Consider the following 24,764-nt stretch of genomic DNA (forward strand, 5'->3'; position numbering starts at 1 on the left):
CGCAAATATAAAAATACTCCTTGCAGATTTTATTTTGGTAAATTCGTTTCTGAGAAAACAATAGTATCTGAGCCGTTGCCACTAGAATTGTCGCACGAGGAAAAGGAAACCATACTTGCATTGCGTAAAGAAGTTTTATCTAAAGTAAGAGATTATATTAACAGCAACCTTAATCCAGACAAAAGAAACTTTTTCAACCCGGATGAAGAAAATTACAATCCAGTTCCTAGCATAGATGAAGTACTTGCTCAATTAGATATTCCAAAAAGTGATTATGAATATGCTCTCTCAGTGTCTGAAGATGAAGACTTTCACATTTACTTAAAGCGTGATACAAATGCATGTTTTGTAAACAACTACTTACTGAAGGACTCAAAGCATGGCAGGCAAATCTAGATATTCAGCCAGTGTTTAATTATTACAAAGCTGCAACTTATATGTGTGCATATCTTTCTAAAAGTGAAGATGAAGTGTCACATGCCATGACTCAAGCTGTTCAAGACGCCTTTGAAAACGGTGGTGATAAGTATGAGCAAATGAAATCTGTTGCGCACGCATATGTTTCAAAGCGAGAAGTATCTGTGCAAGAAGCTGTCTATCTTACTATGCCAGAATTATGGCTTCGAAAACTTTACCCTGGTGTAACCTTTGCAAATACCAATGTCCCAGAAAAAAGGTTCAGAATGTGTCTCAGTGAAGATGAAATCAGCCAATTACCCGAAGATAGCACTTCAATCTTCAAAAAGAATATGCTAGATAGATATTGTGATAGACCAAAAGATACAAGTGGAATTTACAAACCCGTTGCTGAAATGTGCTATGCAGAGTTTTTAAGGTTTTATACTGTTGTCTATGAGGAATGCAGTGAAAATGATTGTCAACCTAATCAGCTTGAAGATAATTTGGTAGAATCTAATCATCCGTCAAATAATTATCCGAAGAATATTAAATTAAAATCAATGAAAGGTAAACTTAAATGTCGCAAAGTTCCACTAGTCCTTCGCCTTTATGAACCTAATAGAAACAAGAACCCAGAAGATTATGCACACCATCTCCTGATGTTATATTTGCCATTCCACGATGAAAATGAATTGCTGTCAGAAGTAGAAAAGACTTACACTGCAAAGCTGCTAGAACCTGGTGTTATTGAAACTATCGAAAGGAATAGAGCTTTGATCCAACCATATGCCGGTTTGGTAGATGATGCCTTAGAACGATACAGAACTGACTTGATACTCAATATGAATGATTATGAGCAACAGGAAAATGACGATACAAATGCAGAGCTTCAAAGTAGAAATCAAAACAATGAAGATGAGTCAGAGGATGAAAGTAACAATAACACTTCTGGCCTTAGAGCGGCTATTCCAATGGAATCAATTTTGCTCCCAGACAACGAAATCAATGTGCGCATAAGATCTTTAAATCATCAACAAAGAGAAGTATTTGACTTTGTTCACAAATGGGGAAGAGATTTTGTAAAGAACCTTTCTTCAAAAGTACCAAAAAATATTGAGCCATTTCATATTTTCTTAACCGGCGGTGGAGGTGTAGGAAAAAGCCATTTGCTCACAACCATTTATCATTCTTTGTCTAAACTTCTAATGTACAGAGGAGGAGAACCAACTAAAGAAAGAATTCTAGTGCTTGCTCCAACTGGTGTAGCAGCAATCAATGTGAATGGAACTACTATTCATACAGGATTGATCATTCCTACAACAGAGTTTTTTTCATTGAGTGGTTCATCTAAAGCAAATTTGCAAAAAAAGCTTGCATGTGTTGAAGTAATTATGATTGATGAAATTTCTATGGTGCCTAATCGTTTGTTCAGAAAAATTGATCAAAGGTTACGTGATATATTTAATGTGAAAAAGCCATTTGCTGGAAAGTCAGTCTTATTATGCGGCGATTTATATCAACTTCCGCCTATTTTTAAGGATCCAATTTACAAAGTTCCTATTCTCAAAAAAGATCCCAATAATGGCAATGAAAATAAGAAACGTGAATCCCATGATAGACCTTCTCTTATGGATGAATTATACGGGTTTGAACTGTGGAGAAGTTTCCAAATGGCTGAATTAACTGAAGTTATGAGGCAAAGAGATGATATACATTTTGTTGACCTTTTGAATCAAATTCGTGTAGGTGAACTAGATGATGAAAAAGAAGAGCTTTTGAAATCAAGATTCATATCTAAGGACAGCCCGAATTACCCAGCAGACGTGACTCATATTTTTGCAGAAAACAAACCGGTTGATGCTTACAATTTGAAGAAACTTAATGAGCTATCAACTGAAACGCATTTGATTACTGCACAAGATGAGGTGCCAAAACATTTGACAAATTCAGATATGAAGTTTATCGAAAGTGCTAAAGCAAGAGAAACAGGTGGTCTAGCTCGTGTGCTTGAATTGAAAGTTGGTGCACGCATTTTAATTTCCAAAAACATTGATATAACAGATAGACTGGTTAATGGTCAAGTTGGAACAGTTATGGGTTTTAAATTTGATTCAATTAATAAGATATCAGGTATCTATGTTAAACTTGATGATACAAAAGCAGGTAAAAAAGGATCAAATTTAGATCAAGTATGTAGAGAAAACAGTTGGACTTTGATTGAAAGAGCAGAATGTACCTTCAACACAAGGAAACAAAGGAATAAAAGAAGTAAAGAAAAACCTTTGATGGTCAGAAGAACACAATTTCCTCTAGTCTTGTCTTATGCCTGTACAAGTCATAAAGTCCAAGGATTAACACTACAATCTGCAGTAGTAAGCTTTGAATTATTTGCTCAAAAAGCTTTCAATGAAGGCCAAATGTATGTAAATTTATCCAGAGTGACAAATATAAATGGGTTATTTCTGATTGGTGAATACAATAGAAAGCATATCCGTGTTAACAGTGAAGCAGGCATTGAATATGAACGATTAAGGAGAGAAGGTTCTTTGCAAAAAGTTGAAACTTTTTCACCTGCTTTGACTTCCAGTAAACATTTGCACATTTCACTTTTAAATATCAGATCTTTCAAAAAACATGTCATTGACATAGTTCATTCAGATACTTTGATCAGCACTGACTTGATATGCCTTACTGAAACTCAACTGTCACCTTCAAGTGAAACAAATGACATTGATGAATCCTTGCAAAATTTCAAAATTGATTACAATAATAATTCAGTCAATAGATTTCAAAACACTGCATGTTGTGCAAATTCTTCAATAGAAATTTTAGAATGCCAAAAAGCAGCTGGTTATACACAGATAATGTTTAAAAAAGAGACATTTAGTGAGCAACCTATTACACTTCTACTCTTGTACAAGCCACCTAACTTTTCAAGAAATACTTTCCTTGAAGAACTGAGAACACTTTTATATGATGAAGTACAGATTATCCTGGGAGATTTCAATATCGATGCTTTGGATGCTGCAAATGAAGACCTTGCTGATGTGCTCTCATCATACAAACTGATAGTGAATGAACCTACTCATTTGGCAGGTGGTCTTCTTGATCATGTGTATTTGAAAAAGACTTACTTAGATAAAAAAGAAGTACAATGCTTTGTAAAAGATATATATTTTTCAGACCATGATGGAGTTTGCTTCACTCTATTGAACAATTCCTAAATATTCAAACATGCATAACCATATAGCTTACTTAGCCTGCTTATCTGGGGAGGGAGGGGGTGGGGGTAGGCCAATGAATTGAAGCCGAAGGCTAGAAGTGAATCTATGTGGTTGGATTTGAAGCAAGTTAAATCGTACCAAAGTTATGCGACCCGCATGCTTTTTACCGTAGGATCGTCTAATCTCGACATACGTTTTGCAATCTCGACACCGGATCTGTAAAATAATCAAAACAAACCTTGAATGAAATTCTTGGTATCATTCTTATCGAACAAGTTCATCCATCAAACTAGAAGTTCAGTAAACATTGCAATCCTTTCAATTAAAAAAACAGCCAAATTATAAGCAGTTTTACACAACACACGAAAAGCATGCAAACTTCCTCGTAACTTTCTCGTGTCCATCATTAAAATTTTACAACTTTAGTACGCTTCAAGTCACGTGATAAAAATAATTCGCGCGCTTAGTCGACCTGGTTTCCATTTCCTTATTATTTATTGCAAGCACACGCTCTAGGCGCTAGGAGGCCGCGTTAAAGTTCTAGGCGCCGCACCTAGCACACCCGGTCCCTTTTCAAATTCATAAGGAAACCGGGTTCTTTTAATTATTTTCGGTTCACGGTAAAAAGGTCTACTAAAAAATTCCTCGCGTGCAAAATGTTGTTGTGATTTGGGCATCTTCGTTGAAAGCATGCTAATTAGTTTTTTAGTGATTACTACATCGTTAAAGTGTTCTTTTCAAATATAAGTAATAACAGTTCACATTTCTCATATTATATTAACAATCTGTGACGTGGATAGAGAGAGAGAACAATTTAGTGATTGATTGATAACTTTGGTATGTATTTGTTTATGTTTGATTTTTTATTTCGAAGACCAGCCTACAGCTATGTCGAGATTGCAAGACGTATGTCGATATTAAACGACTCTACGGTATACAAGATTAAAGATTCACTTCTAGCCGTCAGCTTAATTCAATGGGATAGGCAATTGGGGTGTGAGGGGGGTGCAATATTCTTTTTGACTTGATTAGGCATTGCAGCTCTCACCTTGTCTGTGTATGTAAATTTTTAGTTGATTAAAATATACAACAATCGCAGGTTGATTTGTAGCAAATAATTAAAAAAGGTTTTCATGAACTTCAAAATATATTTTTAACACTGAAAATTTACATACAAAGGCAATTAATTTGGAAGAAACAAAGAGTTTTTTGCATCAAGGATTATTTTGAATATTTCGAAGCAATAGGAAAAAATTAACTCCTCAATATTTTTCTCTTTTAAAGTCACTTTTTATGATATTTTATATAATAAATTTTTTATTTTTGGATTTGAAATTTTTATATAAATTTATGCCATTTATTATTTAGATTTTTTTATAGCATTTTGTAGATAAGATTTAAAATTAGCATTTTTTATATTTTTGGATTTGAAATTTTTATGTAATTTTAAGCATTTATTTATTTTTACAAATTTTTTAATAGCATTTGTAGATAAGATTTTAAATTATATTTATTTTTGTAAATTTTATACTTCAGTTATTTTTCTGTTTATTAAATTTACAAAATCATTTCATTTAACAACTATTTTAAGATACAAAACATTTAAAATAACATGAACAAAAATATTAAAATGCTGGACTTGTATTGGATTGATTTATAAGTATTGTAATGGAATTCGTCTTTGTCAAAATCGTCAATTATTTGTGGTTAAGTATTGTTATTGGTGTCATTGTGATGGAATTTATGTTCGTGAAATGATTGTTGATGTGGATCCATTGCTAACCATCTAAAGAAGCAGCCAGTTAATTTGAATCATCATTGGTATCATGCATAAGTTGAATTGTTCCAAAAATACTAAATCAAAGTATATACAGAAAAATAACACACAAAAACAGGTTAGTGCATCGCAAGTCTTTTGAACAGCAACAACAATATATTGTATTCTTTCCTCGCTCAATCGTATCAGGCTTCATGTTGATTTTTTTTCTCTTTTACAGAGCTATTCAGGTGTTATAACCTTTTATAACTAGTTTAGCACAAATAAAAATGAGTACATATTTTTTTATTAGAAAACCAAATATTTCGGCTAGATGGACTTATTTGCAAATTTCCAGCCTAAAAAATGTTCTTAAGCTTGTTCTTAATTTCTTTCCAGAACACTTAGGGTATGTTCTAATAAAAAAACGTGTAAGCTACCTGTCTATGTAATTGCATAAAATCATTTTCCTTTTACAGGATTACGACCAAATTACTCCTCGATCAGTACCAAGTCATGAATGTATGTATATATTCACTAATTGCAAAATGATTATATCAGCTCTCCCCTACAACAAACAACATTGATGTTCTTCAATTGTAAATCAGGTACTTTAATTTTCAGTTATTTTCAAGCTTATTTGCCCAGTTCATTTGATAGATATTATAAATATACTTTTATAGAGCTCTACTGTATACCGTGAACTTTGATTTGTTTTGAAATCGATCTGCATTGGCATTTGAAATCATTGCCAACCGTTTATAGTGTGCTTCTAGCTCCATAATGAATTCTCTATTTTTCTATTATGCATTAGATCTCGAATCACAGATGGTAGTTCACCGTTATACTGTTGCTTTTACTGTGGATAAAACATTACCGTCAGTTTGCTCACATTTAAAGATTTCATTGAAAATTTGATTATTGGAAAGGTTGCTGATGTTAACGTTTTCAAGAAAATTCTACTTGATTTAAAGTGATCAAAAAATACTACATCGTTAAATTAGCTTGTCTGTTGTCTGGATTGGTTTGCCCTTAGTTTATTGGAAAATTATGTGTTTTTTTCTCTACCAATGTAAATCAACGTAAATAAATCCCTTGGTTTGGTTTGGTTTGTATTCGTTGTTGAAAATCATTGCTTGGATGGACTTGTACGATTAAAAAGACTTTAATTTGTTACCAGCTGAATGATTAAACGAACCCTTTTTATATAGACAAAATAATTGAACTGTAACTTTTCATGTAAATAAATCTATATTTTTAATGAGTCATAAAATGTTTTTAAAATTCTCCATTGTTAAATTTAGTATTTTACTTGTTTCAAAAAAATTGTCAATCATTCTGTAATATTTATCCCTTTGATTCCCATGACTCCACTAATTACTCTTCTCTCTCCGATTAGTTGTGAGTGATATTCAGCGCAGCTAGCTCATTTTATCCTTAGATACCAACTCCGAAACAGATTGGAAACCAATGGAAACGGGTACAAACGAGTAAGGGAATGAATGAAAAACGACTTAATCTTGTCCATTCAAATTTTAAATATATCATGATTATATTCAAAACAGATCAGGGAAAAGTTCATATTCCTCAAGGTGTTTTAAACACTACTTTGCGTGCTTTATATTAAAAAATTGTTGCAATAGAACGGCTGTGTCTCCATAATAAATTATGGAGATTGGTAACGTCCAGCCAAACATCAGATTCGATCTGACAGCTCACACTGTACCATTCTTAGTATCTGGTTTTTAGTATCCACGCATTTTATCTTAAGAAACTCATCCTTTGTATCTTTTAATCACTTAAGCCGGAGCTTCCAGCGCAGCTGGTTTATTTAGTTTCGTTCTCAATTTTTTCGACGATGAAACGAAGTAACAATTTTTTTTCATTTTCGTTGTCAATTTTTTAGTTCCGCCGTCATTTTTTTTAGTTTCATCGGTAAAAAATTAAAGGATAATCTAAATGGCACTAATGGGCCTCCGTAGCTAAGGAACTGCTGAGGCTGAAAATAAGTTAAGGAACAGAGAGTTAAACTGAATTTGCTCACATTTACAAAAGCCTAAACAAGTAAATGACAAAATATTGATGAAACAACATTCAACAAACGTCTTTTCTGTACGGTCATCCTTTGTTATACTTATACATAAGTTACATACTTAGAAAATCCAAACTTAGCCAAGTAAATAAGGAACTCGATAAGGAACTTTGAGGTTGAGATTCTCTGGGGGAAATAAGGAGCTCGGAGCCAAGTTAAGGTTCCTTATAAAAAAATGTGTATTATTTTCATATTAACTGAAATTCAGAAAAGTCTCAGTCTGTAGAAAATGCAAAGGAAATACTCATCCCATCCCAAGGTGGCCTTAAGTCCGTAATTAAAAAGAAGAGATAGTGGGTAGGAGTATTAAAGTCTGTCCAGATATAATTGGCAGTGGAAACAAGAATGCCTGTAACTTTTGATAGTCCGATATAATTGCAAGAAATGTTTTTGCTTCTTTTAGAAAATCAAAAGCGCTATATTTGAATGTATTTTTTGTTGAAAAATTCGCGAGTTTTAGCGGTTTAATTTGCGATTGCAAAAATTGAGCTTTTTTTATACTTATGCTACAACGGTCATTTTTACACCAGTGGTAGTTCAACCTTAGTTCAAGAAGATTGTTAAATTTCAAGGCAAACGGAAAAGTCGTTCGGAAGATATGGGACCCGAAATACCCCTTGGTAGCATTTTTCTATGAAACATCAAATCTCCAACTTTTTAATAAAAACGGGGGTAGTGATGATAAAACAGTTTTTCAGTCATATACTATAACACATTTTACGATCTTTTTACGATAATGAACTTATTGCCAAACTGTGCATATAATTTTGGGAAGTAGCAAAGTTCTTTAATTACTTAAAAATAACAAAGGCAATATAAGTTCAATGTGCTTATCGTTTCAATAAAAACAATCAAATTGTGTATTCACTTTGTTTCGAAATGATCAATGATACCAATAACGCCAATGCAGCAACACTTAGCACTTTCCAACTTTTAATTGCACTGTTCAAAAAAGATAACATAACCCCCGTTTTTAGTAAAAATTTGGAGATTTGATATTTCACAGAAAAGTGCTACTAAGGGGTATTTCGGGTCCCATATCTTCCGAAGGACTTTTCCGTTTGCCTTGAAATTCAACAACCTTCTTTACCCAAGGTTGAACTACCACTAGTTTAAAAATGAACGTTATAGCATAAAAAGAAAAAAAGCTCAATTTTTGCAATCGCAAATTTAACCGCTAAAACTCGCGAATTTTTCAACAAAAATTACATTCAAATATAGCGCTTTTGATTCTCTAAAACAAGCCAAAAAAAATTTTGGAATTATATTTCACTATTAAAAGTTACAGGCATTCTTGTTTCCACTGCCAATTATATCTGGACAGACTTTAAGAACGGACATTAAGTTAAGAGTTGACCCAACCATGATTGGAGATATTCTTAAGTACCGTCAATTAGGGCTGCTTCCGGTCTGAAGAAAGCTATAAATCATGCTGCATAGAACAGAATGTAAATACCTAAGTCATATTGTAATTTTTAGAATTGTATATGGATCAAGCACAAGAAAACTTTGCGATTCTTGGGTCATAAAAAGTACCCCAAATGACGGTACAAGGGATTTGCAGTTATATATAGATCCAATTTTCTGTAAAAAACAGTAATATCTTAATTATAACATTAAAAACATAATATAATATTACATACAGGATACATCTCTCATATCAGTATATTACATTACACGTAAAAAATCTAACTAGAGTAAAAATTAAAAAAAAACTTAAGGTGCATAGTAAAGAAAGATTTCTAGTTTAGATTTTTGATCCGTGATGATGTCATGAAAGTGCAAAAAACATACAGTGACCTGACTCAGCAAGTTTGAATTCTTAAAATTAACGTTTCCCTAATCTTTGACCCTCTCATACCTTGTGAATACTAAAAAAAAACATTAAAAAATAATGAAATGAAAAAGTCGAATCCTTAATACAAGCTATGCGCAGTTCCGTAGCAACGGGGGAGGGGGGTGCACAGGGTCATTTGCTCCCCCCCCTTCCCAAAAATAAATGTTTCCAAAAGTTGGTAGCTTTGAAAAATCTTGTGTTAATAGCTTCATTTTGAACATAATCCTTTAATTAGTTGCGTTTTTCCAGCAATCTAGACACCTTAAATTGCGAATTTTTTCCCTCGGTTTATATTTCTCACTCTGCCCCCTCAAAATGAAAATGCTCGTAGGGCCTGATGCGAATACGATCAAGGTTTTCCCTGTTTTTGTTTTTGTTTTTCCCTATGTTATGACACTTACTGGGAGATTTCATGCATCAAAACAAATTAACGAAATAAAAAATAACCATTGTACAGTGATTAAAAATAAAAAAAGATCCCAAAATTAAAAAAAAAAGAAATTGAAAAAAATCATTAGTGTGTTTAAGCAAGAAATATTGAAATTCAAAATACCTTTTAGATGTATCAAAATTACATTTTATCCACCCATTATCTTGTCAAAGATCCATTGTTCGTTCATTTATTCTTCGATTTAAGTCATTCATTAATTATTGTATAGCTATTGATTATTGATAGATTTGGGTAGAAATTATCGAAAAATATCTTCTTTCGTTTTTTTTAGTACGCTGAGGGATTGATTTTGCATTTAAACATATAATACATTCGTGATTACATTTTCACTTTTGTTGCTTACTGTAGAAAAATAACCAGTGGCGGTGACAAGGGCGGAAGACAGGATGCACACTTTCAATCTTCCGAAAAATAATACAACTCAATACCATCTGAAAACAGGAAGGTTTGCAGACTCAAAAGCCATCTTGGAATATGTGTCGTGTTTGTTTGTTTATTTATTTGTTTGTTTACTTATTTGAATCAATCATCGTGGCGGAATGGAAGGTAAATGGCCATCATATCGTTTCTTTTCCTTTCGATGATCTGATAGTAAGAAAATATTATTGAATTATAAAATATTGAATTAACATTCGTCCATTAAATGTCACCCCTTAATCGCCAGTCGTGCAAAATTACTCGAATCTGATTGGTTTAGAGAAGTACAATTAATCATCAATTGCACTATACCACTTTTTGCACTCTATGGCCCCCCATTTCTTTCTCTCTCACGGCCGTGTAGCAAAAAACCCCAAATTTTCCACTTAAAAAGACAAAAAAATTTTGCAATGCAATATCTTCTCTTAAATGAAAACAAAGAAAAATCGCGCTGCAATGTCTTCTTTCTAGACAAAAGAATAAAAAGAGGTTTTCGAATCGAATGTTTACAAAACAAGTAGAGTGCAAATGTGTGACTGACGGTTACCTCGGAATCATGTGGTTTGTCGTGCAATTAACGATGAATCACTCATAACAAAGGAGAAAATATCATAATTTTCTCCTTTGTTACTCGTAATTAATCGCTAATTGCACTCCAAACTATATGATTACTATAGTACTAATCACACCAAAATCGAACTCGATTCTTACGGTCCTTCGATCGAGAAAACTAAATAAAAGAACTATATTTTAATAACAAAAACAACAAGACGACTTGAAGTCGAAAATTTCGCCAAATATTTGCAAAAAGTATGCTAAAATGCTGGCTCTGAAAAAGCTGTTAAGAAAATTCTAAGGTGGATTATAAAAAAAGGTTTAGGTCGAGTCATGAGAAATGATTCGGACACGGTCATTTTTTATGATGAATAAGCAAGGCTGAGCTATATTAAAACTGCTGCAACCAGTAGTCCCCTGTCCACCTTGTAAGAACTAATTACTTAAAAGTATAACCCCAGCTATCAAAAGTTATTGATTTGATTTTTATAAAGTATATGCTTATAAGAAAAAATAGATATGCCCATATTGTGCGCATTCCCTTGTTTACTTTGTAAGAACTAATTACCAAAGGGTATATGGCTGTCTATCAAGAGTTATTGACTTGATTCTTATAAAGTATATGCTTACAAGAAAAATAAATATGCTCAAATTGTGCGTCATCCCTTGTTTACTTTGTAAAAACTAATTACCGAAAGGTATATGGCTGTCTATCAAGAGTTATTTATTAGATTCTTATAAAGTAAATGCTTACAAGAAAAATAAACATTCTCGTATTGTGCACTGTCCCTTGTTTACTTTGTAAGAACTAATTACCGAAAGGTATATCACCGTGTTTCAAGAGTTATTGATTAGATTCTTATAAGGTAGATGACTATATGATAAAATAAACTGCTCCCGCATTTTATGCCATCCTTTGTTTACTCTGTAGAAACTAATATCCGAAAGGTATATTGTCCATATTATTTGGCTACGCTTCTCAACCAAATCCTCTTTATTTTAAACGCATAATAACCACTCTCTGTTTTTCATTTACGCATGTCAAGTAGAACATTCATAAGAAAAATAATAAAAGAATAAAGTGAAGATGAGCAAATAATATTAATGATATTTGAATTGTTTCAAAATTGTACGTTTTATATTTATCATTTTTCTTTTTGAAAAAAAAAAACGACCACAATATTCATACATGGTGAGTGTGCCCGAGGAAAGGTAGAAAAACAAATTAAATTTAGTGAGTTCATCCACCGTATCGAGTACTTTCGTTTTCTAATTTTTTTTCCGAGGACACCGCGAAAGGCTATCGTAATACTTTCGCTAAGCGAAATTAAAAATGAACCCCCTAAGAGAAGATTTTCCAAGGCCTAAAAAGACACTGTTGGAGAATGTTAAAAAAACCAAAAGATTATTACAAAGCATGGTGAACCATGAGAATCTAAATCCGAATATTACACTGTGACGACAAATAAAGATTCCATTATAGAATAACTATAGCAATCATCCAGGATCTTGGATGAAGCCCGTACCAATCAAATTACAAGGTAGAAACGTAGAAAAGAATCTCAAAGCATAAAAAATAGGTAAAAAAAATAAAAATCGATTCAAGTGACGTTAAGAGGATTGAAATTTTTTTGATGACTGAAAAATTACTTCCGAGTTTTCCCGGAGAATAATGAAAACGTACCTTTGTCATGGTATGAAGGATGTGAAGTATCCGACAGATGCGGTAAATAATTATTGTTATTGGCTCCTCCTCCGGGTGCTCCGGTTGTTTCCGATGATGTCGTCGTCTTGACCGGACGTGTTTCTCTTGTCTGGGGGATGATGAAATGATTAGAGAATCACCAAGTGAGAATAAAGAGGAGAAAGGAGGAAACAAAATCTTAAACGGAGCTGACTTTTGTGTCTTATAGACGGGATATAGTGTAAAAAAAAGATTAGCTTTTAGAGTTTTCATCCCAAGCGTAATTTTGTCACATGGGAAAGGTACGTTAAAGGGATGTAAGGTTATCGGTATTACTGTAAATGTAAGAAATTCTAAGTGATCAATGGAAATGGTAGACGACTCTAGACAACGAATATATCGTCACATCAAAGCTAAAAAGACTTAAGTCACATTTAACAAAAAATGAACTGCTGGTGAATTCATATTCAAGGGGTCATTCCTCAGGTCTATAATCTTTTTCTTAAATTGAGTTTTATTTGTAAGGCTTGATCCACTGGAAAGTTTTCAATTCTATAAAGCCTTTAAAATACACATTTCAGAACTAAAAAGCCTTAAAAATTGACGTTTTGGGACTTAAATCCATCATTCTCAGCATTTTACTTCATAAAATCAAAAAAAATTCACAGTTAAAAATAGGGGGGGGGGGTCCAAAATTACACTTTTTTAGTTTAACCATCTTGATTTTTCATGCTGATTCCGAATTTGAAATCCGTTTTTCCATATCTCTTACCCCTGGGCGGCTACCGGAGACCGTTTTTTCGGAAAACCGCCCAAAACCGCTAAAAGTCAATTTTTTTAAAATTTGCCATTTTGAATAGCTTTCTAGTGATGTGATATCTTTTTTAAATTAGTTTTTCATGCTGATTCCGAATTTGAAATTCATTTTGTCATAGCTCTCACCCTTGGCTCTTCACCATGGTATAGGAGGCTGTTTTGTTACTAAAATCTTCGAAACCAAGGAAAATTGATAATTTGAAAATGTTTGAATTTGAATGAACTTTGAATGAAAAATTTAATGATAACAACTTGTTTTAGATCAGATTTTCGTGCTGATTTCGAATTTCAAATCAGTTTTTGCATATCTCCTACCGCTGGCCTGCTACGGGGCCGGCTACATGAGGTTTCTTATTCAGAAAATATCGCAAAAAACGTACTGCTTTTTCCCTCAAGCGTAATTTTCTCACTTGGAAAGGGAATTTGAACAGCTCTGAAATTTGAAACATGCTCACCATGGGCATTGTTATCAATAATGTTTTTGTGTGAAAAAAACAACAAAAAACAAAGAAATATAAAGAAAAAGCCCAATAAAAATCATCATCAAGTTAGAAATAACATTACACTGAAAGACTTACAAATTAGAAACTGTAAAATAGCTTCTTTTTATTACCTTATAACCAGCTCTTTTTCCTTTACTTCGATTGTTCGGCAATAAGCTCTAAAAGAGATTGAGAATTGAAAAAAAATGGAAATCACTGACTTTCGATGAAATTTTATTGTGAAAATTAATCCTTAGAAAAGGAAGGTTTGTGCAATTTCATTGTCTTCTCCAAACTGAAAAATGACTCGATTTCACAACACATGAAACAATCAAGTTTCATTAATCTCAAAAAATCATGGGAATAAAGCATACGTGTTCAAGACATTTCAACTCAAAATATCTTACTTTGGATTTTCAGACAATTTCTTTTCCTACCTTAAAGTGAGGGTGGACGAACTGAAATCAGTCTTTTACCCCGTGGCAGGGGGGGGGGTACCAAGTTGTGGTACTGGACCAGTGCCGAAAAGTTGTACTTTCTTGTTTTTTGAAATTTATCTGAGACTACCACCACTTAGTACCATGGTACTAATTTGAATTTACCCCTTAAAATAGGTATACCACCCCTTAGTACCCGGTACAATCTTGGTATCACCATTGAAAAATGACACACCGCCGTTAAGTACCATGTACTAAGTTGATGTCCCTACTCAAAATAGGTATACCACCCTTTAATTCTTAGTAATGGTACTTTCTGGTACGCACCTCCTTTAAATTTTCTAAAAAACTTCCCTTTTTTAACTTCATTTTTTATGGAAATTTCAAACTCATTTTAAGCCAAAACCAATTATAGAATCAGAAAGCTCTTGAAAAATAATATAGAAGACTTTTAAGCGAGTATGGCTGATTTCTGTACTGAATGGGAGTTATTTGATGTAGAAGTGTCATTTTATAATCGATTTATGACCAAAATGAAATGAGGGGAACCACCACTTCTTCATCAAATAGCTCCCGTTCAATACAGAAATTGGCCATCTCGCTTAAAAGTCTTTTATATTATTTTTAAAAAGAGCTTTCAGATTCTATAATGGGTTTTGGCCTAAAATGAGTTAAAAATTTCCATAAAAAATGAGCTATTGGGCTTTACCCTAGCTTTCAAAAAATGGGTCCAGAAATAAGGGCTACCCTTAAAAATTTTCTGGGCCGCCCTTCTTATATGTCTGGTCCAAATTTGGCGCTTTGTTCCAAATTTGCACGATAATTACACCAATCAGGCCTACTATGATAAAACCCAGGGGAAAACAAAAAGACAAGTTTAATATACAATAAATGTAATAAACATCCCATAAAATGGTAAGAAATTAATATAGACTGCCTATAATAAGAATTTTTTTGTGATTTTTCAGGATTTTGAGCACCATATACTAACTTGATGCCTCATTATTTGGTATCGAGACCACCATTTAGTCCCTTGATACAAAGTTGCAAAGATGTTTTTTTCAATTAGGACCACCACTTAGTACCATGTACTAAGTTGTTTTTTACTTACCTTATCAGACCACCACCCGGCACTGGCCCCTACGACTTAGTACCGACCCCCCCTGCCCGTGGAAATTTCAGAATATCTTTTTACCCCCTTGGAAAAATGAAAAAAGACCCGCTGAAAATATTTTTCGGATTACCCTTTAGAAATGTTTGTCCACACCCATTCTTGAATATAAAATGGAATGGCCCGATCAACGATATCAATCTCACAGCAAAGAGAATATTCCATCTAACAAATAAAGCTTGTACCTGCAGTTCAACTTCGAATTGCTCTCTGAACCCGTTGAAATATTCATGTTCTTTTAGTTGGGTACAAGATAGCCGTTCAGAAGGCTCCATCACTAGGCAACTCTTAAAAAAGAAAACAAAAAATTGTGGTATAACTAAATAATTATGTAGCGTGTCCACAAAAAGAAACGATTCATGTAAATAAGAGTTCATAAAATCATTTATTATACTATACTGACATAGCGTCAGCCCCCTGCTGGTTGGGCGGGGGGGGGGGGTACACCCTAATTTTTCCCAAAAATGGAGAGGGCTGGAAGTACACCACTTTTTTGGGGGGACCTATGTACTTGGGGGGGAGCTATATGCGGCGCAATATTTTTATAGAAAGTGTGCAAAATATTTTATCTTAAACTTAGAACTGAACGCAATTTACATTGGAAAAACCTTTTTTACTGGATCAATATTTTGAAAGTGTCTAAGATCAAAAGTCCTGGGGGCTAACAAAAAATTTTGGGGGGTTTTAAAGCTCAGGGGGGGGCTAATTTTTGCCTGGGAACTAAACGCAGGCTAACGCTATGACCGAGCATGGAGAAATAAAATAAGAATGTTAAGTATAGTCAAAGCTGTCTCAAGGTAAATAAAAAGGTTTTTGAAACGAATTCATATACCTTATCGGGGAAAGCTTCGTCGGGGAAAAGTGACGAAATTTTGGCCAAGGGCCGAATATTTTTCCCCGACGAAAATTTTCCCCGATAATGTACAATAGTTGGCCCACAGAATGCTGGTGACCCACGGAATCGTATCAAATCGATATTGTTTGAAAAACCATCTGGGAAAGATAGATGAGATGCGCTGCCGATATGACCGGAATGTTGAAAATTCATTTGCTGGCGAACAGAGATTTGCGCGTAACCCCTTTTATACTGATTGTTGAAATGCCCAAGATGTATTACAAAGATTTATATATAATTTTTTTTCATAAATCACTAATTATAAAGAAGAAAGTTTCAAATTTGACCTGACTTTTGTAAAACGAACAGTCGTGGTCCACAGGCGTTCATTACGTAATGATAATAAAGAATACTACTACCGTCCTGTGATCTAACTTTAATATTACTAATTTGTTGTAAAAAAGAAAAGACAGATATACCTTCATAAATGATAACGATGCTTTTGTTGTTTGAAATCTCAACTCCAATGGCTCCTTTAAATGGAAAATTGAAAAGACTATTAGTCACGTGACCGTTTGAAAGGTTTGTGCTGAAAATAAGCATCATACTTTTAGGAGCTATTTACAAATACGTCAGACATCAAGCTTTTCACCAAAACCAGTCCCACAAAACTGTAAACAGCCCGTACTTACCATCCGAGTGCATTCTGGGATGTTAATTCCTCTGAAAAATGCATTGCTTCGAAATATATCTACGTGGCGTGGTATTAGGTCGCCTAAAGTTTTTTTGATCAAATATAATTGGTCAACATCCGATTTTCCAGGCCAAAGAGCCTGCCCGGACAAGAGTTCCGCAAAGACGCAACCGATGGCCCACACGTCAACGGCGGGTCCGTATTGCGTATCTCCAACCAGGAGTTCCGGTGCTCGATACCAGCGTGTTGCAACGTAGTCCGTGTATTCGTCTGTAGGTCCGGCTAATTGAAAGAAAAACGAGTTTAACATTCACTTTTCCGAGTTAAAACTATTGATTTCTAAACTCACGAATATAAGGCCACCAGGTCAAGAAGTATTAAATCATTGAGTTTAAAGCCCCAAAGTGGCTCGAGAGGAATCTCCAACCTTTCTTAAGCAAGAAAAAATGAAGCTTTAAGATTTGCGTCGCTTTTGGGATGATGGATTGAATCTAGCAATTTCCCTGTTTTCATGCCGTGCATTTTTAACACCGAGCGATAGATTTAGGGGGCCAACCTCTAGGATCCGTAACATCTTTCACTTTGGGGGTTAAGAGTTTTGCCTGTCACGTCAGCATTTTTGGGCAAAATAAAATTTAACCAGACCTAATTCGTGGTTCTACTCTCAAAAAAAGTCTCAAAATTCTATCTACTTTCAAACAAATCATACGTGGCCATGTCTCACGAAAGATGCTACGGATCCCAAGGGTTGGCCACCTACTATATAGAAATCTGTCAAGATTCCGAGTGACAATCCTCAAATATTATCGAAAGTCTGCATTTAACTTACTTAGTAGCCTGGCGAAACCGAAATCACATAATTTGACGATCCCTGTTTTGGTGACAAGGATGTTTTCTGGTTTCACGTCTCGATGGATGCACTGAATTGAAAGAAAAACAACAGTTCGGTAAACAACGCGGTCGTATATTTTATACAGTGGAGTCTCCATAACTCGAACATTCACAAGGAACACAATTTTGTTCGAGTTAAGGAGATATTCGAATTATAGAGGTTCGAGTTAAAAAAGAGGCTCTACTGCACTTCTTTGACCAAAAATAAACTTGAAAAGTACAAAATAAGCTGTTAATTAAAGCTAACACAATGGGTAGTGCAACAAACTCACTCAAGTTTTTGGTTCAGTGGTTTGCTACTATAAGTGATGTCGTTGCGCTATTTCCTTGTTGGTTCAACGGAGCGATGACCAAGTGGTCAAAGGCGGTAGCGTTTTAAAACCAGGGGTTCGCGGTTCGAATCCCCGCTCCTTCCAATGTTCCGTTCAGTTCATAGATAGCCGAGCCGGCTGGCCGTGGACCCCGTGAAAACAATCGATAAACTGCCAAAAAGTCCTAGATTACTGGGCTATCCACGTAAAATATCGACTCTATCTATTTACGGCAATGGTAATGGTATGAAATCATATCAATAATTATCGTGAAAGAAATAGCTTACGTTATGTTTATGGCAAAACTCGACGGCTGATAAAACTTGATACACGATTCGCTTGATTTGATTCTCACCAACCCTATATAAAAACAAACGTAGAAATATTGATAACTTTTGTTGATCTCATGATCCTACAAAACAATAGTATACTTAGACATGTTGGGGGAGACAAATCGTCTATGTAAAGAATTCTCATAAGCAAGATATCAGCGATTCTGCTTCCCAAATATTTGGTATCATTAGACAAAGCTTAAAAAATCCTACAACTTGCGAATAGTAGCCTTTAAGGGCTCTGACCATAGTCAGAAAATTGATTTTAGTATCTGAACATAAAAGTTATGTTTTAGATTCTTTAACACTTTTAACAAAGAATTGCCTTTATAAAATTGCTTTTTAATCAAATCTCTTAAGAGTAATTAAGAACTTAATTGCTAAAATGGCGTTATGAACTTTAAAAAGACGTTAATAATATGTTGCATCACCTTCTTTTATAAAAAGTGCTAAGTTTTAATGGGTAATTAACCTTTTTGCTTCTAACTTTTTTCAAACTGTCTGCAAAGAATTGAACTATTTTAAATTTTGCGGAAAATTTTTCTAAAAAGATGTGTCAAAAGTTATGACTGTTTTTTTAAGCAAAATCCAGATGAAAAATTGATGAAAAACCACTATTTTGAAGATTTCGAGACAAAGAAGCATTTACAAAAATTTTCCGCAAAAATTTTTATTGTTCGGTAAAAGATACACCATCTACTGCGAAAATTTTTTCAAAATGTCTTTTCTTCGCCAAAACTAAGCTCTTCAAAGTTGAAATACTCTTCCTCGCAAAAGTCTTCATTTTCTTCTTCATCAAACTTTTTCATTGCAATTTTTGAATTTTCAGATTCAGGAATAGTTTGTCTAACAGAAAATGTATAACATGCCATAGTCTTGTTGGTTACATCAGTCAGAAAACACATTTTAAACACGGCAATTATGAAAAATTCACTATGGTCAGAGCCCTTAAACCACGAAAATACCGTTAAAATAAAAGTCTTTAAATGTTTTGTTAAGTTATGTAATTAGCCATTATGGAAAAAGTTCGATTTGCGTAAGGGATTGACTCGATACAGATTCGAAAGTTTGTCTCTATAATTGCGGAAATTACGTAACTTAAGAAAAATGGAAAAAAGCCTTTATGTGAAAGTAAATTGAAAAGAAGTTGGGAAGGTCTTACCCGTTTGGATGATCTTCGAGTTCATTGAGCACTGTATGATCACAATATTCGAACACTAAATGTAACTTGCGCTTCCTTCGAAACACTTCAAGAAGGTTTACTAAATTGTGATGCTTCAATTGCTGAAGAGAAGGAAAGAAAGGGATAAAAGACAGCTATTCCTGTCATCATTACACACTAGCGAGTTTATTTATCTGTGTTTTTCAGCGACGCTGACAGTTAGCTTCTAATATGTCAAGATCCTAATTGACTGAGGACGATGGTAATCAGCACTTTTACCGTCCTCGATTTTACGGGTCAAAACGACTGGTTATTAGAAATTGATTGCTTCAGTCACTCCGCCATCCTCAAAATTCTAAACACACAAAGTCGCTACTACATATGTGAGAGATATAAATGAGCAGTAGCGCCACATATCAGGAGTTCCCAGTTCCAACGCCCATTCCTCCTAATGTCCCGCCAAGCTGGCTTACCTTAGCTTCCGACATGAAAGACTGACTAAAGTCATAGATTACTGGGTTATCCACGTAAATGGCCTGGGGTTAGCAAAATTGTGATCACCACGAAAGAACTCATAATCTTCCACCCGGAATTATGAGAGTAAAAAATAGGTGTATCTCGGATAGTACAAAAAGTCCGACGTTTTTCTACGCTCTGTAGGTTTAAAAAGCTTTAGGTTTGATGAATGTGACATATTGAAATTTAGGCTGTTGGCAATCACTAAAGGAACCGTGATCCTTGTATACTACCTACAATTTTGTGGAGGTCTGCGATTTAACCTAAGTGGGACACTCACCAAAAGAGTAATCATTCTATCAAGAGAAATTATGAAGCAAACCCTACACTTGACTTGAAAGCAGAATGTATTTCAAATTTCATGGAAATTGAGGCTTAAAGTGGAATATTTTGATCCAGAATAATGAAAGAAGTTTTTAAGAGATAATGGAATGTTTTAAACAAATAAGTAAAAAGTACTCATGACCTAGGTCATGATATTATATGGATTGAGCAAATATTTGAAACTTCATCCACATTTAACTGCCAAACAAGAAATGTGAAACTTTTTACAGCTATTTACGAAGTCCAATAAAGCAAATACATGTCTTTTTTATAAGAACCAGTAAAATTTGACTGAAGCTACGCAGTTCTTATTTTTTGTGATTTACAAATATTCTTAAATTGTTCTAAGCCATGAAATCTGGTGAGACTGGGTTTGTTCTTCCTGGTTCTTCAGTTGTTTGTAGATTTTGACAAAATTTAAGCATTGTTATGTTTGAATAAAAAACGTGAACGAAAGAAGGTTTAGATGTGACTCGTGGAGAAGATATTTCACGCTTTTTATAAGAGTGGTGTATTTTCATTTTATCATGGATATTCTTAACTTTGTGCGGGAAAATCGTCCTAAAATATTATTACGGTATTCTTAGCTTTAGAATCGAAATTCAACCTAAATTTAAAATATGCCATACATTAAGGTAAAGATAAAATGACATTTTTGTGAACGTATTGAGCCTTACTGAGGGATATTAAGCAATTTGTTCGAAATGCACTAAATTGGTAGTGTTAGGTTCTATAGTATATTTGATGTTGGTGAATATTCTTAACATTTTGGCCAATTTCATCTAGAATATTTTTACAGACTACTACATTGCATCTGTTAAAAAAACCCACAACAGTGTTGCAGATGGTATCTTGAAGAGCGAAAAATTACTTCTATACTGAAAGTGTTAAAACATTAGCATTAACATTAAAAATTTGGAAACGCTATAAAACAAGCATAAAGTTGTTAAGGTGACGTTGAGCAGGAAAATAGGAGCTTTTAAAGTTTCCAAGATTTTATCGATTGTTATCTCGTGAAAAGGACAGTTAGAGAAAAAAAAGTTGGTCGAAGGATATAATCAAATTGTTAAAATATTACCCTCTACTAGCATAAACATGGAACATTAAAAAATGTAAAAATTAATTTTCCTCTTAGCTGCTTTTTAACAAGTTTTTCACAAATTTTACAACGATAGCTCATTTAAAATGCTAAAATGAAAAGTAAATTAATTTGGCGTAATTAATGATCATAATTATCCAGAAGGGTTGGCCCCTACGACGCCAAGCGAAGTGATGGAAAACCAACAAAAAAATTCTCCAAAAATCTTACAAAATTTTACAAAAGTATAATATGAGGTATTGCAACTGAATTTTGAGATTAGCAGTTTTTATGTAGTGAAAAAAGGATCAATCTTCTACATGAAAAAGAGCCAATCTCAAAGTTTATGTTAGGCCAAAGAGAAAAACCCTTAAAAAAGACTTGGAATCGGACCTTTTGCCACAGAACCTAAAGATTCCAACAATTTAATTTCAAAGATTGCTGAAAATCAAAAATGTTTTCTATTAAATAGTTTTTTTAGATCATGTAGTTAGAATTTAAAAGGAAATTAACTGTTGGATTGTGTTGAAGACTTTGTACCAAAATTTAAGCAAAGCAACAAGTCAACCAAATATTCCTCTCCAGTTTTGAAAGAATTTTTGGCACTAAGTTTATACCAAGATAAAATAGAGAGATATTTCAGATTTTAAGCGCTAGAAGACCTCACACTTTTGACTTCAGTAACCAATAATTCTGATGCTTGAAACATTTGTAAATCAACTTTTTTCCTCAAAAAACCAAATGCAATCAATATTATATCCCATAATTTTGTTTTTAAGGGAAACTTTTAGCTTTCCAAATTTTAAGTCTTATAATCCTGGATTTGGGCCATTCGGACATCAACCAATCATCAAAAACTTATGAGTCAATTTTAGCTTGACCGCTCATTTCTGCTTAGTGTGTCTTCAAAAATATACAGGAATAATATGTGATAGTTATTGGACAGTTGCGAGTACAATATGAGAAATATTTTACAAGTTCTGAGATATTTTACGAAAAAATCCGGAACGAGTGAAATATTTCCATATTGTAAGAGCAAATGTCAGATAACTGGTTTATTGGTGACTCAAAACATGCACTTTTGGTGTTGGAAAAAAGCACAGGGCATTGTAGCAAAGTGACGTCAGATTGCTGCTACCGCTACAATGCAACAACATCTTTTTGTCAATTTATATTTTTACATGTAAAATACAAGATATATTGTACTCTTTTTAACCAATCAGATTGCAAATTTTTTTTGGATCGCCAATAAAAAGTAAAATGAAATATTTAAAATGGCTAGCCATGATTTATATTAAACAGTTTTAGAATGATCTTCCCTAGGGGTCACTGTAACCAAGGTAACAGAGACGTAGAAGACAAAAAATAGAATTAGAGATAAAATTCATTTGTATGAATATGATTAAATTAGTAAATATATAAACGAAAGTACCATTACTTCTCAAAATTGGGCCAGGGTGGTGGTGTTCTAAGAATCCCTAAAAATAATTTTAGTACTACTGTGACTCTGGATGATCAGAGAAAAAAATTCAATAATATTATAAGGAAATTGACACATCATACCTTTAACATTCTGATTTCACGCATTGCAATTTTGCGTATAATCTGGTCATCTTCGCTTTCTACAAACTTTTTGATGGCAACAATGGTACGATTATCTCTGTTCATACATTTGAAAACCACCCCATAGGAACCTTCTCCTATCTTAGAGATCTTCTCATATTTGTCCATAGCTCGTTTTCCGTTCGTCATTTAATTTTGTTGGTGATTACCACATTCCCAAAACTGTTGTTCTATAAAGTAAAGAAAATGTTTGATTAGTTTTTTAACCTGATCTGGTGGTAGCCATCCCTATAATACATACCTTATTACATGAAAATAAGTGAACATGTAATTAACACAAGTTAAGAAATTTCGTGTTAATCAAAACCCCTTTAATTAAAACCAGTCGTGGTGTCCTTGAAAAAGCAAATAGAATTTGTGTTAATTTCTTTGCGTGTTAATTTCAAGGCCATAAGTTATGTGTCTGCTTACTATGCTTATGCCTTTGTAATCAAATGTAAAATGACAAGGAGAAAATTACTAAAAAACAAATATAAACAGCAGTTGAAAAAGAGTAATAATAAATATCAACAAGATATTTAAATCAAGAAAGATAATAATTTTTTATATTTTTTGACGAATTCAATCTTTAACATTTCTAAATTTAAAAAAAGATAGGAATATTATACCTCAATGGAATCGCAATCTGGGATAAAATCAGAATCAAAATGGTTGAAAAGATTCCCAAATTAATTTTAAAAAAAGTAAAAAAGCTTACCAATTATTATGTTTTAATAACATAGTAACCATTACATTCCATATTCATGTAAGTTTATGTTTTTTATTTTTTCTAAGGAAATCATAAAAAGAAAAATATATAATTGAAAACTAAAAAAGGGAGCAACAGATGGGATAATGTCTTAATTTGACACCAAATTGAAAACATTTTAAAAGATGAATCAAATTGGAATGTGATAACTGATACTTTTTTGACAACAATGAGAAAAAATATTTGAAAGAGGTTATCAGGATAAAATCCAACATTGAAACATTGAAATGGACTAACTGTGTGCAACCGTTTTTCTGCTATATATATAATTAATATTATTTGAAAGAGATATTTTGTTAGTCTAGACATTTAGCTATTATATATTGCCTACAATTCATGCATTTTTTATAACACTTTGATTGTACTGCTTTGTACTTTGTAATTATTCTATCAGTTTCAAAATGAATAAAGCAGTTCTGCTTTAAAACGATTTTTGAGAGAGTCCAACACTCCTAACATCTGTAATATCATAAATTTTAGTAATATTTTTGTAATGTCTGTAATCTTTTTGGTTGGTGAATTCAGCTTATGATCTAGTACTTAGAAGCAAATTTAAATCTAAAGTCACCCAGCAAGCCTTATAGCAACACAAAACCATCCTAAAATTCTGTATATAATGTATTTTCACAGAATATCTTGCTGGTAGACAGATATGAAAAGTTAATAACAAAAAAAAAATTACTCAGATTGATTCATAGAATTTCATGGCAGGTCCAAATTTGTCTCTTGGTCTTTGTTTAAAAAAATCTATTTGTTAATAAGAAAGCATAAACTGTTTAATGTGTCATTAATGTTACCCCTTATGCATTTGATGTCTACTCCAGATCGACTCTTTTCTTAAATATTTCCTCTACAATTACATTGACAATATTGCAACAAATTTAATTTAATTTTGATATTTAAAACAAGCATTAAGCTCAAGTTGCTTC

The 24,764-nt window shown here is 33.3% G+C and overlaps 2 protein-coding genes and 1 long non-coding RNA gene across 3 annotated transcripts in view; 1 reads left to right on the forward strand and 2 right to left on the reverse strand.

Annotated features, from left to right (window-relative positions):
- LOC136812792 (lupus La protein homolog A-like) overlaps window positions 1–3,919 on the reverse strand; it is a 30,263-nt gene extending 26,344 nt beyond the window's left edge. The window contains exon 1 of the mRNA XM_067069317.1: window positions 3,862–3,919. Coding sequence (XP_066925418.1) covers window positions 3,862–3,904 — 43 coding nt within the window. The 5' untranslated portion in view covers window positions 3,905–3,919. The remainder of the gene's footprint in view (window positions 1–3,861) is intronic.
- A 1,253-nt stretch (window positions 3,920–5,172) lies between these two features.
- Window positions 5,173–6,723, forward strand: LOC136812793 (uncharacterized). The gene is made up of 3 exons (XR_010847396.1): window positions 5,173–5,518; window positions 5,859–5,987; window positions 6,194–6,723. It is a non-coding gene; the product is annotated as an uncharacterized lncRNA (long non-coding RNA).
- A 3,305-nt stretch (window positions 6,724–10,028) lies between these two features.
- LOC136812794 (cyclin-dependent kinase-like 4) lies at window positions 10,029–23,861 on the reverse strand. The gene is made up of 11 exons (XM_067069318.1): window positions 23,785–23,861; window positions 23,028–23,257; window positions 19,547–19,668; window positions 18,340–18,412; window positions 17,680–17,770; window positions 16,849–17,132; window positions 16,636–16,689; window positions 15,507–15,608; window positions 13,845–13,892; window positions 12,416–12,545; window positions 10,029–10,344 (listed from the first exon to the last, which is right to left on the reverse strand). Exons 2-11 carry the CDS (start codon window positions 23,214–23,216, stop codon window positions 10,286–10,288), a joined length of 1,152 nt encoding a protein of 383 aa, XP_066925419.1. The 5' UTR covers window positions 23,217–23,257; window positions 23,785–23,861; the 3' UTR covers window positions 10,029–10,285.
- Window positions 23,862–24,764: the final 903 nt, after the last annotated feature.

The sequence above is a fragment of the Clytia hemisphaerica genome, unplaced genomic scaffold, assembly GCF_902728285.1.
Source record: "Clytia hemisphaerica strain Z4C2 unplaced genomic scaffold, Clytia hemisphaerica genome assembly, whole genome shotgun sequence".
Lineage (NCBI taxonomy): Eukaryota > Metazoa > Cnidaria > Hydrozoa > Leptothecata > Clytiidae > Clytia > Clytia hemisphaerica.